Below are 15,794 nucleotides of genomic sequence, written 5' to 3'. Positions count from 1 at the left end.
CATAAGAAACAGTGGTATTGTAACCACTGTTTAAGCACCGTTATAACTATTGATATTGATTCCTTACTCTCTGATTTCATAAAGCGTCTCTCGCTCTGCCTTGCAAGCGAAGATGCTCTCTTTATTTGTTGAATATCTAACTCTCTAACTACTCTGTCTGCGAGCAGAGAGTCAGTTCGTATGCATAATCCAAAGCGATCAGATCAAATAAATAAAGCAACTAACAATTAATAAGTGACAAAACAATTAATAAGTGATTAACATCCATGAATCTATGGTAGGCCGTGCTGCTGGGAGCTATGCCTCGATCGTGGAACGTATAACTAACTGCTACGGCACAGACATCAGTGTGGCGAAGAACATGATAACTCAGAAAAGAAAGAGACGCGACTACTTTGCTGTGCTGCTTGCCCTTTCCCACTTCGAACCAAAATCAGGGCAGCAGGAAGTTCTTTACCCATTTTCTTTCTCATTTCATTTTTAAATTTAAATTTTTGCAATGTCACCTAAATCAAAGTAGGCAATGATTACAAATCAAGTAGGCAATGCCGATTTGAAAAAGTCGACGTCCCAACCCCAGCAAGGCCTTAAATTCAGTGTGTGAAAGCATTCAGTTCGATTCGGTCGATTGTCTCATCTCGTGCTACTTGTAAAAATGTTTTAAAAGTTAAAACAAACACAAAAGTCCTTTTTAGATTTCAACAGTCAAAATTTAGTAAATTGTCAATTTTACACTACGCCAAGGCGAGGACTTGCAGTGCTGACTATCGGGATGGAGGACTTTCCTTTCAATACGGGGCTTCTGAGATGTCTGCCTCCACGTGGACACAGCCGGCTCTGGATTCCAATTGGCGTAAGGCATTGATTACAAATCAAGTAGGCATGCCGATTTGGAAAAGTCGACATCCCAATCCCAGCAAGGCCTCATGTTCAGTGTGTGAAAGCATTCAGTTCGATTCGGTCGATTGTCCTCTTCTACTTTTAAAAATTATAAAATATTCAACAGAAAATTTAGAAATTGAATTACACTACACCAAGGCGAGGACTTCTTGCAGGCTGACTACGAAAAAGGGGCTCGAAGCGCCTCCATGGGACACAGCCGGCCTGGATTCCAATTGGCCAAGGCATTGATTACAAATCAAGTAGGCAATGCCGATTTGGAAAGTCGACACCCAATCCCAGCAAGGCCTCATGTTCAGTGTGGAAAGCATTCAGTTCGATTCGGTCGATTGTCCTTTTTAGATTTCAACAGTCAAAATTTAGTAAATTGTCAATTTTACACTACGCCAAGGCGAGGACTTGCAGTGCTGACTATCGGGATGGAGGAATTTCCTTTCAATACGGGGCTTCTGAGATGTCTGCCTCCACGTAAACACAGCCGGCTCTGGATTCCAATTGGCGTAAGGCATTGATAACAAATCAAGTAGGCAATGCCGATTTGGGAAAGTCGACATCCCAATCCCAGCAAGGCCTCATGTTCAGTGTGGAAAGCAAGTAAGCCAGTCAGTGGAAAGCATTCAGTTCGATTCGGTCGATTGTCCTTTTTAGATTTCAACAGTCAAAATTTAGTAAATTGTGAATTTTACACTAGACCAAGGCGATGACTTCTTGCAGTGCTGACTATCGGGATGGAGGACTTTCCTTTCAATTCGGGGCTTCTGTGATGTCTGCCTCCATGTGGACACAACCGGCTCTGGATTTCAATTGGCGCAAGGCATTGATTACAAATCAAGTAGGCCATGCCGATTTGTGAAAGTCGACATCCCAATCCCAGCAAGGCCTCATGTTCTGTGTGTGAAAGCATTCAGTTCGATTCGGTCGTTTGTCCTTTTTGCACTACACCAAGGCGAGGACTTCTTGCTGTGCTGACCGCCTCCATGTGGACACAGCCGGCTCTGGATTCCAATTGGCGGAAGGTTAACAATCCGAAGAAAAAGAAGTAGTTTTGCAGTGACGGCGGGGTTGACGAAAAAGGAAAGGGTTTCGTGTTGGCTACAAAGCGTAATTATCTCCTTTGTCCAAATCAAATAGAAAATCAAAGGGCGATGTTGTCAATTCACCTCAATCGGATGCTAATGGAGAAACAATACAACGCGATACCATTACATTTTCAAGTAAATATTTTAATTTCCCTATTTAAATCAATGAAAATAATGTTACTTTCACAGTGTCATACCATATGGAAATCGCTATTCAGTGGGTACTCGCGCTTTGGCGCCGAAGCGTTATCCCTTCCCAATTTCGCTGACTGTGCGCCGACGTTGCTTATCTGCTTAGAAATTTGGATTGAAACATTTCGCTTGATAGACCTGAGATCCATTCTGAGAATTCCTCGCCATCGTTGCGGGAAAAAGCAAATTCTTCGCTGTATTCGGCGAATGCAGCGTGGGGTTTGCATGTACTAAATGTATTATCTAATGACACTAGATGAGAAGCGACCGAAATAAACAATTTGTAATTAGAATCGATAGCCTAAAGAGTAGTTTGTTTGTTGGCTCAATGCCCAAGGATGCGATTAGGAAGCCCGAAATATGGATGACAACTTTACATATGTTAGTGAAATATATTTATATGCAAATGTGGTATGTCTGGGCCAAGTTCCTGCATCCGTTTACTATTCAGAGACAGGGTCGCCCACATAGCATAGCGAGTTGGCTGTTTTGTCGATGACTTTCCGGGCTAATGTCAAACGATTTCAACTCCCCCATCCAATCAAGTTGAGTGTGTATTACATCAGGCTGACACATTTCGCACTTTACGCAAAATGATATAAATCATTTGTCGTTGTCGGATTTCATGTCGAAATGCCCATTAAAAAAACATTTCTACATAAATACAGACGCTCATAAATAAATTGCAAAAAAACCAAAACAAAATAAATAAATATATATATATTTAGAAAAAAACTTTCACTCGTTGCAGAGGACGGACGTGTTTTTTTTGCGCTTATCAATTTTTATTTTTTTCTCGCGATTAAATACTTTCACAAATTTCTTAAATTCATTATCGGTTTAATTAATAATAATTTCAACATCCGAATTTTATTTTCATTTCGCGAATTCTTGCTGTCGCTTTTGTTTAAATTTAAATAAAATCAAAACTTACAACAATACTTGCATTAGCGGTGTTGTTGTTTTGCTTATCTCTTTTGCGTTTGTGTCTTTACCGTTTTAACTAACTCTCGCGCTCTTGCGTACAAATTGTTGTTGCATGTGTTCAATTTGACGCGCTCTCCCGCTCTTTCCTATTCTTGATTGATTTGCGCTCTCGTCTTTTGCCTACCCGCGACTCTGTGATACGTGTTTTTGTTTTTTGTGCTTTCATCTCTTTTTATTCTCTAGTTGTGAAGGCTTACTCTGCACATTAACCCTTGTGTCAGAACTGGTCAGTATATTCTTATACACAGAATTTTAACCCTTAGAATTTTTATTTTTTATTTTTTGTATTTCCTTTTTTAATTAAATTAAATTTTTTGATAAAATGGTTGTCTGCTCAAAAAATAATTGCATAGTTGCCACTAATGCGGTTGACTCCCATGATTATATTCTTTGTTGGTTGTGTGACAATGCGGTTCACGTTAAGTGTGCAGGTTACACAGGCAGAATCAAGGAGTCTATTGCTAAAGGTGGTGGCTTAAAATATGGATGTGATGCTTGCCGAGAGGTCGAGAATGAGATGCGCTCTTTCATGAGGCGGACTAGAGATAGTTTTGACACTTTAAGGGCAGGTTTTAATAAACTCCAAGCGGAGTTTACTGCGGTGGAGACTCAGTTCAGAAGTTTATCGCTTATGAATGAGTCTCCGAAACGTAAAAGGACCAGTCCTTGGGGTGTTTCTGCATCTGTAGACCCGCCAGCGTCTCTTATCGTCCCCGACCGGTCTCATGCACCGTCCACTCCTAATGTACAGCAATTGATTTCGTTTAAGAGCCCGGTTGTGAATGCTATTAGTAAGGAATTACCAGTATCACCTGGGAATGATCTCTTAAAAACGATGCCTATTGTAGTGTCCGATGTGTCCGGGCAATTACCCATTCCAATGGAAATTGCCGATTGTTCTAAAAGTATCGAGGGCCCCGTAAACAAGTTGACTGCTGCAGTGGGTGACTTGTCCAACGTTACTGCTGCGGCTGACGCTGCGGGACCGCGGCCTCTCGTTGGCATACCACCAAAGAAACATATATTTGTTTCTAGGCTAGACCCTGTTGGCACATCTGATGATGTAATAGCCTATATTCGGAAGAAAGTTAACGTCTCGAATATTGCGGTGGAGAAGTTTAAATTTTCTTACTCTCGGGACATTTCGTCCTTTAAAATTAGTGTTTCTGCCAATATCTTCGACACTATATGTCGAGAAGATTTTTGGCCAAAACATATACTAGTGAAGGAATATACTGTGAAAAAGAAAAATCGGAAACCGATTAGCTTGCCAACAACAACAACTAATACCATTCCTGCCACATCAGCATCTGCTGGTGTGTCAAAAAACTAGCTTCGTCCCTTAACCTGGGTTACCAGAACGTTAGAGGGCTGAAATCTAAACTTTCTAATCTCTATGTAGATAGTCTTTCTTTTGAACATAACATTCTAGCTTTTACAGAGACGTGGCTAAAACCTGATATTGCTGATGCATCGGTTTTTTCCACAAACTTTTCTATATTCAGACGTGACCGGATTTCTCGTATAGGTGGTGGCGTTCTGATAGCTGTTGATGCTGCTTTATCATCTGAAATGATTCAATTTTCTAGTACCCAGGAGATTGAGTTTGTCGGTGTTAAAGTAAATTTTAAATCTTTTAATGCTTTCATTACTTGTTCCTATATTCCACCATTGTCAGACATGGTGGTATATTTAAATCATTTAGAGGCAATTCAGTTTGTCTCCTCTTTAGTTTCCAGTCAAGACTTGCTCATAGTTGTAGGTGATTTTAATTTACCCGCATTAGCATGGTCACTAACAGATGAATCTACCACGTTGCTGCCCTCTTTGTCACATGACTTTATTGATGGCCTTCTAGGCTTATCTTTATCCCAAGTCAATCCCGTCTTAAATTCTAATAGAAAATCGTTAGATCTTATTTTTGTATTGGATTCTTCTTATTGTGAGGTTTCTAGGATCGAACCATTTGTTCTTCCAGAAGACAAATTTCATCCTACATTAAATTTAAAAATTGATTTGCCCTTGCTTTCACCAGTACTTGGTTTAAATGAGTTACCTCTAACTAGGTGCTTTCGTAAGACTGACTTTGCCAGCCTTAATGAAAACATTGCTACTACCGATTGGTCTTATCTGTACAATTGTAGAGATATGAACTCAGCTGTTCGTTTTTTCTATGATACTCTGAATTCACTCTTTGATATTTGTGTGCCTCTTGGTAGGCTGGAGCGGCTTAACAAACCTCCCTGGTTCTCTCGTGAGTTATCCAATTTGAAAAATGTGAAGACACGATATTATAAGAAGTTTCAAAAAACACGTCGTTCATCAGATTATGCTCTGTATACAGTCGCTCGTTCAAAATTCATGATGCTTAATACTCAATGCTATAAGAATTATCTTCAGCGGTGTAAGCTTCAGTTTTCTTCCGACCCTAAACAATTTTATAACTTTGTTAATTCTAAACGTAAGACCTCTGTGCACCCATCTTTTTTGTCTTTTCAAAATAAAAAAGCAAGCACTGATCAGGCAATTGCCGATATGTTTGCGAGTTTTTTCAAAACAACTTATTCCTCAACGGAATATCGAGCAAGTCCGTATCCTTATCATTTAAAAAAGGCTAATTGCATTTTCAATCCAGTGATTGATGAAAGTTCTATTCTTAGCGAACTTAAATTAGTTAAACCTGTTTATTCTCCGGGGCCAGATGGTCTTCCTGGATGCGTACTCAGGTTCTGTGCAAACGCATTATGTAAACCCATTTTAAAATTGTTTCTATTGTCTGTCGAATCTTCCTCTTTTCCATCTATTTGGAAGGAGTCGTATATCATTCCTCTGCATAAAAATGGCAAAAAGTCCGAAGCCTCTAACTATAGGGGTATCTCAAAATTGTCCGCTATTCCGAAAGCTTTTGAGAAAATTATAACTTCTCAATTGCAACATTTTTGCAGCTCTATTATTTCGCCATCCCAACATGGGTTCGTGAAACGTAGATCTACAACCACTAACCTTTTAGAATTTACATCAGTAATTATCAAGGGGTTTAAAAATGGTAAACAAACTGATGTAATATATACTGACTTTAGCAAAGCCTTTGATTCCGTTAATCATACCCTATTACTTTCTAAGCTGAGCGACATTGGGTTTCCACCCCTTTTCCTTTCTTGGGTTCGTGAATATTTAACAAATAGAAAACAAAAGGTACTTTTTAAGTCTTCTTTTTCCGCTTCCATTCCTGTGACTTCTGGTGTTCCTCAAGGTAGTCATCTTGGCCCTCTGCTCTTCACACTATTCATTAACGATCTTCCATCAGTCATTGTTCATTCGCGTGTGCTTATGTATGCTGACGATGTCAAGCTTTGTCTTACTCATAAAGATACAGATTCATTTAGTCGGCTACAAGCTGATCTTAAAAACTTTCAATCCTGGTGCCAGTTTAATCTACTAAATCTTAACACTACCAAATGTAAGGTAATGACTTTTTTCCGTAACTCTCCCCAACTGGTCACTTATTTTCTAAACAATAGCCCTTTAGAACGTTTAAATAATATAAATGATTTGGGCGTACTTATGGACCATAAGTTAAATTTTAACACCCACATTTCCACCACGGTCGCAAAGGCCATGAGTGTCCTGGGTTTCATTAAAAGATGGTCAAAAGAATTTGTTGACCCCTATACAACTAAAGTTCTTTTTACTTCGCTTGTCCGTCCTATTTTAGAGTATGGATCTTGCATTTGGTCACCTCAATATGAGTCGCACCAGATTAGACTTGAATCCGTTCAAAAGCAGTTTTTGCTATTTGCTCTTCGTGGCTTAAGCTGGGATCGCAATGTCAATTTGCCTTCGTATTCTAGTAGACTTCTCTTGATTAACCTTCCGTCCCTAACTAACCGTAAAATTATGCTTGGTGTCATTTTTATGCACAAGCTCCTAATTGGTGATGTCGACTCGCCTGAGTTATTAGCTCAGGTGAATCTGTCGGTACCATGTAGACGGAGTAGACATCCTTTGATACCTTTATCCCTTAGTCGTTGTTCTTCTAACTATGCTATGCATGAACCTTTTAGGGTCCTCTGCTCTGATTACAACCTTCTATTCCCTGTAATCATCTCAGAGTTTTCTATTAATATGCTTAAAACATCTATCCTATCCCATTTAGTTAATAGATAGCTATAGTATTATTTGTTTGTCTGTTTTTTCTATTGTGTATTTGTCCACGCGATTCGTGCCGTGCGTTATACGGCTGCACCCCGGTCGGTCGGTCGGGTGGGAGGTGGGCAGTTATCTGCTTGGGCTCGCGCGTAACAGGCTATGTCCTGGTGTCGTAGGGGCCACTTGAACGTACTGCGCATAGTATCGTCAACGTCCGCTTGAACTAGAAAAAAAGACAAAATAAATGAAGCCGGAAAAAATGAATGTGAATAGAGAGAATTAAAGCTCTTAATTTTTGCATTAGGTTTTTATTTTAATTCATTTTTTTTCTTTCCATACAAAAGCTTCCAGTCTTAATAACAAAAACAACAACTCATCATTGAAGCGGTCAGTCAGCAACGCCTAGTTACGGATATATACATTTATATATACTATATGTACACACATTGTGTGTGTGTGTGTGTGTGTGTGTCTCTATCGATCTATGCGGCGGCACCTAATATAGCAAAACAAATTTAATTTAAATTACAGGCGTGGTCGCTCGGCCGTCTGAAGTTGAATCTCATAGCTCATAGATAGATCAATTGTGCATTTGTTGTAGTTCATAAAATATGCAATAACACCAAAGCCGAAGCCCCACCACATAGTCACTCTACTACTATATATTATATAGTATAGTAAAGAAAAAGTTTAGAGGTCGACATGGGACTTTCTAATTTATTTGCTCGTTATGTTCTCCAATTCATTCCTAGGCCATATAGAATCTAAACACTGTCTCTCTCCCTCTCTCTATATAGTATGCACAAGTTGGTGGATCATGATGCGTTCAAAAATATATATGTATGTATGAGAGATTATAAACTAGCTGCTGAGTTTTGGCATTGATAGGAGCTTTCTACACCCAGGCGTTACACCCAATTTCCGAACAATGCCAGAGCCACAACGACACGACCATCAAGGAAACACGCCCCATGAAACAAGTTGCACAGCTGTGCAACACAAGACCAAGATCGAGCCCTGGCATCCATTTTGGCCAGAGACAGAGCCAGACCCAGAGCGTATCTAATTCAATTTGCCAATTGTCGACAGACAGACTCAAAAGACCTGACTAGACCAAACCAAGACCAAGTCAGACAGACAGACAGACAGACAGACAACTGCTTATTACAATACATAAGACATTTAATTAAATTCTACCCAAAATCAACAAAATGATTTGCCATTTGCAGCCGAAACGTAACCTAGAGAGTAGACTCAAATAACTAATTGTTCTCTTAGACTAGAACCTTTCACTATTTACGGCCACTCATAGCCCTTAGCACTTACTTGGCCAAAAAATCTTTGTTTCGTTAATAAGAAAGTTCAATAGAATGTTTCAGGTACTTGGCCATAAATACTTTTCCAACTCTTTAAAGCAAAATCTTTTACCATTTTTCACATTTACTTAAAAGTATAACTAATCAATACTAATCTTGTGACTGGCATAAAATAGTTATAGCTCTACATATTGTAGTTGTATTTAAGATAGTCATTAGGACTGCTCATCACAGAGCATTGCCAATGCATTCTAGTAATTAAAGTAAGAAATTTTAGAAAGCTACTTTTATAATGACTTAACACAGAAGATCGAAAAGAAAGGTTTCCAATGTTTAAAAATTAAAAGACAAATGCGTGAAAACAATCCAATCGAACAAAAGAACCAATTTAGACCATTTAATTTTCTTAAATGTGATTCAAATACAATCTCGAATTTGACTTTTCTTCACTTGAGTTTATCTAGATTTAAGGAATCTACACAATTTCCAATTCCATTCGAAAGTATTTTATTGCAGTCATTTATTAACATTGATAAGTTTGTTTGGTCTTATTAAGAGATAAGATTATACATATACTAACCATTTACTTTATTAATTGTCAACTAACATCGTTTGATTGCCTTTAGCCAGAGGCTTTCCTTTATGCACCCACTAACTAGATAATTTCATAAATAAACAGCCTACGTCTCTCTAATTTTTGCACTAACCTGATGGATTTTATTTGCCATATATCAATCTAATCTCCAAGCCCAATCTCAACACATCGCCAACAATCGGTGCCAGCCTACAAGAGAGACACAAGGAGTCCATGCACTCTATGGCTAAGCCGCAAAACTTTATTTTGATTTTGATTTTTATTTTTTTGATTAAATTGTAACAAGTGCCAGCCCACATGGTGTTACTATCTACCTCCGCTGCCTCCCGGTCCCCCTACTCAGTACCTTTCGTTTCTGGTAAAACATTTACAAATTTATTGCTAATATTTCATGTTATATGTCATGTTGCATAAATACAAAAGCCACAGAGCCAACATTTGATATCCCAGGCGCAGAAACATTTTTCGCCCGTTGTTAATTGCAAACTTTTGCTTTTAATAGTAAACAAAAAAGCGCAAATAAAAAAAAAAAAAAGACAAAGACAGAGAGAGAGAAAGAGGACAGAGAGAGATAGAGAGGGGCCAGCAGAACAACTGCTGGAGAACGTTTAAGGAGAGTCCAAAGCGAATAGAGTCCACACCAAATCAGAGAAAAACAAAAATAGCTGCCCAGACAGAGAGACCAGAGACTGAGACTGAGACTGAGAGACTGGCGCTAACGGTAATCGACAGAGCAGTTGGCGTTGTTCTGCCGCTGCTTCTGCTGCTGCCGCCGCCTTACTAACAACGCCGTTATGGGCAGCGGTAGCCAGCCTCTGCCTGGGCGGGGGCCCACATTCACATTCATCCACCATCCACCACTACCACTCCACACAGCACCACCAGTACCACCACCACCACAGATGCATCTACATAAATCCAAAACCATTACCACTAACATATCGAAATCTATCCAAAAGCCACATCCACATCCACATCCATAGTGAGATGTAGAAAGTCTTTTGTTTTTAGCATTGAGCGTGACTCGTTTTTTGCTATTTTCATTACCCCGTAAATGCGCTGTAAGAAAAGGGTATTTCAACTCCTGATTAGTCGATGCATTGTCATTCTTTTGTCGGTTTAGAGTAGATTAAAGGATCACATATAGAGTAAGTATTCAATTTTTATATCACTTCTTAAATAGGTTTTGATTAGCTTATAAGGAAGAACTTTTTGGTTCACGCAGAAAGCAAGCTAGAAACAAAAATATAAAGCTGATTAACAAAATATAAACTTTTTTATTTTCAAATATTTCTTATGGCTACCTTTGAAAGTGGCAACAGTTAGCAGCCCATTAAGGAGTTGTTAACTAATTTTATCCAAAATAGATACCATTACAATAAATCTAGTTTGAAGTAAATTGACAGTTAGGATAAGCTTTAATTTGGTACTCCCATTTAATTTGGTACTTTTTGGCTCTTCATAACGGTCGGACCTTATATTTATGCTACAGTAAAAGTTAAAACACTTGTAAAAACGATATTTTTCCAGAAACAAACATGATGAAATCCAATTAATGATACGGTCACAGAAGAGGCTGAATACCTTTAAGTACTAGATCGAGGGTAACTGATAGTCGATCATATTCAAATGTCACTTATATTTTTGGTGCGGCTTTTTGTGCACGAGACCGACCACTAAGGCAGCGCAGTGGCAGCGACGCTACCACACCCTTGACTGGATTGCAAAAAAACGAAGAATTGGAAGAAGAAAAAATTACGATCGCTGTCCGGTCCGGTCCATTCGCCGCTGCTGCTGCTGCTGTTGAGCTGCGCTGGCCAAGTTACTGTTGCTTTTGCCGTTGCGGCTGTAGCTCTGGCATTTTGTTGTTGGCGTCAATTTGCTTTTAGCCATTTCGCGCCAAAGCAGCAACAGCCACCGCCTTGTCCCACCTTATCCCGCCCGCTTGCCAATGGACAGCATTTGCTCCTTTTGTAATTGTGCAGTTGCTGCAGTCGTCGTCGCAGCCTTTGCTATTTTGATCGGCTGCGCCAGAAACTGCACTGAACCGAGGTGAGGTGGTGAGCCTTTGGTTCAATATCGGTCCGGTTTCGCATTTGGACTGGGCTGACTCTCTTGTGGGCTCGTGGTGGGCTCTTGGTGGGGTGATTCAAGTTTTCGCCTCGGATGGTCTGCTCTGTGTGGCCGTCCAGCAGTTGGCAGCTGCGGCGGGGCGTTAATGTGCTTTGGCTATTTTATTTATTCATGCCAAAGCGTCTAAGCTAGTAAATTGTATTGCCGTTCGGACTTGGGGACCTCAAAAAACTCGGGCTTGGCTACGGACATTGCGGACCTCCGGACGGCTCAAAGAGAAAAAAATGCATTGCAGGCCAGCAGCTTTTGCTTTTCTTTGGACCACAACAACGACTACGACGACGACGACATCAGATTGTCATTCTTGCTTGTTTAGGTTTAGAATATTTGGTTCGGTTTTTAGAAAATTTATAAAATTATCCAGACAATAATATTCTTGGCAATATTTGGGCCAGTCTATGGTGAAAAGTCTCTGATACTCTTGAAGTTCTGGCAATCCGATCTCCATTAATTGCACAGACATTTTTGAAACGTATTAAAACTAAAACAATTCTCACTCAATGAGCCACCAAAGAACAACTGAAGTTCGTATGCATCGTATATATAGACTTGTTTTCATTGTTGATAGGGTGTTAACGGGTATACACAGCAAATGCAAGTGCTATATTATGCCATAGTCAATCTCTAAGAACTTTAGATGAAACCCCATTCAATGGAATTTGATTAAATACCAGATTGGAAATGGAAACAGCCAAGTGGTTTGAGAATCTTTATCTTTAATTTGCATATATTCTATGTATTCCTGATCTAGGGCAATCATTATTCGTGTTCGTATTTACTCTTTGAAATTGTGATTCAGGGGTTACTCCCTCAAGAGTGAATACGTTTCTCTTTGAGGTCGGTCAGTTTCGCTCTTAACTTAACTCTCAATATCAAGAGAGAAATACTCTTAAATGTTTTTTGATTACAATGATTTCTTCCTAGAAGAAACAACCTTTCTAAAAGAAAAATGGAAATTCCAAAAGTTTTGAGCTAAGTTATCTCACATATTCCTAAGATAGAGTAAGCCCAATTCGCATTTGATCTTTCCCTTTGAGGTAAACATAAACGAGTATTTTCTCTTAATTCAAACAAATGGTCTAACTTTAAATACTCTTTCATCTTTATTGATTACAGTCATCACTCACCATCGGGCCAGGAAACATTCTCGATAGTGGGCTTAGTACTCAACCAATGACATTGATCAATCACTTGAAAACCCAATTTATTAAACAAACTGACCGATGCCTTGTTATAGGCGTAGACCTCTGCGGTGACATCCTGGCCCAACTGGGCTACTCGTCGGGCGAGTTCTCGAGCCACCAGAATGCCAAACCCACGACGTTGATAAGATTCCATGACGTGGAGAGCGGCCAGAAAACCATCCTGTGATCTATTCAACCCGAAAATTGGATTTTATATGCTGAAAGTATATTAAACAAGTTACCTAATGCACCACGCCATCAACTCATAGGTCTCTTCCTGATATAAGCCCACACTCGGGCACATGGAAATCTGGCGCTGAATATAATATAGAGATCCCGGATGACTCCATTGCCACATTTCATCAATAAGTTGAGCATTTTCAATATCTAAAGTCTTCAAGTAGAAGCCAATTGGTGGGCTGTAAGGGTTCTTATATAGTTAAACGACTTTCTCTTCTGTATTTTAATGACTTACTCAGCAGTTAGGTATAAGGCGTCTTCCTGTTTTAGATGGTACAAATTGCTGATTTGCCTAAAGTCAATAGGCAGTTGCTTTTCCTGGACCACTTGAGCGGCGGCATTCAAGTATCTAGAGCGCATGGAACTGCATTGTAGACCTTTCGACCAATCCAATTGACGTAGAGCCTGCTCCAAGACAAGCTGAGAGTTCTCACTCTCCAGACAGCCCACAAATAATTGATAGCGATCCTAGTTAAATAATATTGATATACATAGGTGAAACTTTGGCAGAAAGTCTTTATTTCAGTGTATTTACCAGAATGAGAAACAAACCCAAATCCTGATCCTTTATGGTATAGGCCGTAACATTTCGTGTATTGGGATGTTTTTTTAGAAGATCTATGAAAAAATTCAAGCAAAATGCTTCTGTGCAATATTTGGGCCAATCTTGGCTAAAGAGTTTTCTCAACTCTTCGAGATCGACAGAATCCAATGATTGCAACAGCTTCATTTTGAGATGATGTCAAATATCTGACTATGCGGATTTCTCGCAAAGCTGCTGCATTTATAGAACTCACCTAATCTTAACTGTAGACTCAGTAAGGGTGACAAAGATTAAGGTATTCCGGCATATTACTATGACATGTAAAATAATAAAGTTAAGTTAAAGTTAAGATTACTAACTTTATTGAGAGAGTTGTCTATTTTTTTAAAGGTTTTTTTATTTCCCCAATTTTTAAAAATGATTTTTCCTTTATTGGAGTAAATGAAAGCTTACTCTAGGATATAGCCCAGTCGATGCTAACCGGGTAAGGTGGTAACGTAAATAAACATATATGTATGTAATCTGTTTAGGAACAAATTGATAAATCAAAAACCCAAAGTTATCTCTGTTGCTATTTGCTATGCATTTTACTCGTTTGCTGGCCATTTTATTGCATTACTGTCTTTTGGCAAACTCATGCTCCAAAAGTAATGCTCTTCTTGTTGCAATTGGAAATTTAATTTCTGAAAAATCTTGCCAGCTGAAATATTATTCATATTGACCAAAGCTGTGACATCTTGATTCAACTGTTGGGCTATAAGGCGAGAAATTGCAGCTGCTACCACTAAACCTAAGCCACGTCGTTGATGGGTTTTCAGGACCTCCAGTGCGCCCAGAAAACCGCTTTGAAGTCTGAAAGAAAGAAAAAGATAATGATTATTTTTTTTGAAGAAAACATAGTTGTTATTTCCATTCTACCTCAAACACCAAGCACAGAGTTTGCCCGAATCCTTCTCATAGAGACCAACATTTGTATTCTTGGTTATCAGTAGTTCAATAAGCCTCAGAGATCCTGGATGACGAGCTGACCAGAGATTGTTGATCATTTCCAGCTCCGGACGCACTTTATCAAAATAGTAACCATTTGGGCAGTTAATTTGCAGTTTCTTGGCTTCCTCACAGGATAGATAATACATATCGGTATTCAATTCCCGATCCATGCGAACTGGCAGCTCATTTAACAAGTCCTTGTAGATCATGTGATGCCTTTCTTGAATGGCACTAACCTTGTAGCCCCCTGACCAATCTAGCAGACTCAAAGCTTCTTGAAGTCGTTTTCCACCATCATTCAGAGTACCGAAGAAGAGTTGATAACGATGCTGAAAGCAGACCGTATTAAATTATGTAATTGAATAGGTACATAATGATATTTATTTACCATACCACCAATATAAAGAGTCCATCATGCTGCCAATTGTTGTCCAGTGTATAGAAACTCAAATGCTTTGTATCCATCCATCTTAGATAGTTGTCCAACCAAAAGTATCCCACACAATGTTTGGGCCAATCTTTCAGATATAGTTTTTGTAGCTCTTTCAGTTCATGGAAATCTGTTATTTCCCTCAACCTGTGGGACACTGACATTTCTGTATATGTTTCTTCAGCAGAGTAGAGGATGTGTTAGTGGAATATTCCACAATACGAAAGCTTATCGATATCAGCAAAGCAGAGCAAACACATTTACTTTGTAACAGCAAAAAATGATTAGGGTGGACATTGTCAATTACAAATTATCGTAAATAAATAAAAACTTATGAATCATCGAAAGGGGCTTTCAAATATTCTGGGTGAATCTGTAGCTCAATTAACTCTTACATAAGCATATTCCCTGAGAATATATGAAGTTTTCGAATAATTAAGTTTAGAAATATTATCTCAAGTTAAAGATTTATAATTCATTTTTAATATTGCACAAGCTTTTTCTTCAGTTTCTAGAAAATATATTGACTCGTTATCAATTTTTTAGAAAATACTAATGAAAGTATTTGTCAAGCTTTGTCAAGATTTATCTCAGCCAAAGTAGCTTCAGTTCAAAAATATATATCCTTAAACTCCAGCTTCAAAATAGAAGCATTCCATAATTAAGTCATTTAAAAAAGTTTTAATTTTAAATATTAAATATTTTGTTCTTAAAAACACTCAATCGAAATGTTGACAGATCTGAAATCTGATCTATTAAACTTATTTTCAAAGATACTTTTAAACATTTCTCTGTTAACTTAGTCAATAAGTTTTGATTCTGTTATCGCAATTAAAGCGATATTTACTGTTAAGTTACCTAGAGCTTTAAGCTCTATAAAACTTTGGAAACCGTTACTATGCAAACGGCATTGGATTTTCAAAAAGGAAAATTGTTGTTTTTGTTGTTGTTTTTAAAAGATAGTAAAAAAAAAACATAACTTTTAAAGCTCGATTGTTTAATATTCTGTTGGAAAAAATATTCTTTTTTTCAAAATGTCCAACTAGTTCTTATTT

General features: G+C 38.5%; 1 protein-coding gene and 1 long non-coding RNA gene across 2 annotated transcripts; one reads left to right on the top strand and one right to left on the bottom strand.

Annotated features, from left to right (window-relative positions):
- Positions 1-416: 416 nt before the first annotated feature.
- On the top strand, positions 417-2,464 carry LOC137579800 (uncharacterized). Its single transcript, XR_011032890.1, has 3 exons — positions 417-937; positions 1,508-2,114; positions 2,169-2,464. It is a non-coding gene; the product is annotated as an uncharacterized lncRNA (long non-coding RNA).
- Positions 2,465-13,804: 11,340 nt separating this feature from the next.
- LOC137579802 (uncharacterized) lies at positions 13,805-14,953 on the bottom strand. The gene is made up of 3 exons (XM_068293615.1): positions 14,703-14,953; positions 14,238-14,638; positions 13,805-14,171 (listed from the first exon to the last, which is right to left on the bottom strand). The coding sequence occupies exons 1-3, from the start codon at positions 14,901-14,903 to the stop codon at positions 13,907-13,909; spliced, it is 867 nt and encodes a 288-aa protein (XP_068149716.1). The 5' UTR covers positions 14,904-14,953; the 3' UTR covers positions 13,805-13,906.
- Positions 14,954-15,794: the final 841 nt, after the last annotated feature.

Source organism: Drosophila tropicalis, unplaced genomic scaffold (genome assembly GCF_018151085.1).
Source record: "Drosophila tropicalis isolate 14030-0801.00 unplaced genomic scaffold, ASM1815108v1 contig_789, whole genome shotgun sequence".
Taxonomy (NCBI): Eukaryota; Metazoa; Arthropoda; class Insecta; order Diptera; family Drosophilidae; genus Drosophila; species Drosophila tropicalis.
Note: the sequence above shows the minus strand (reverse complement) of the source record. Positions and strands in the feature narration are given on the sequence as shown.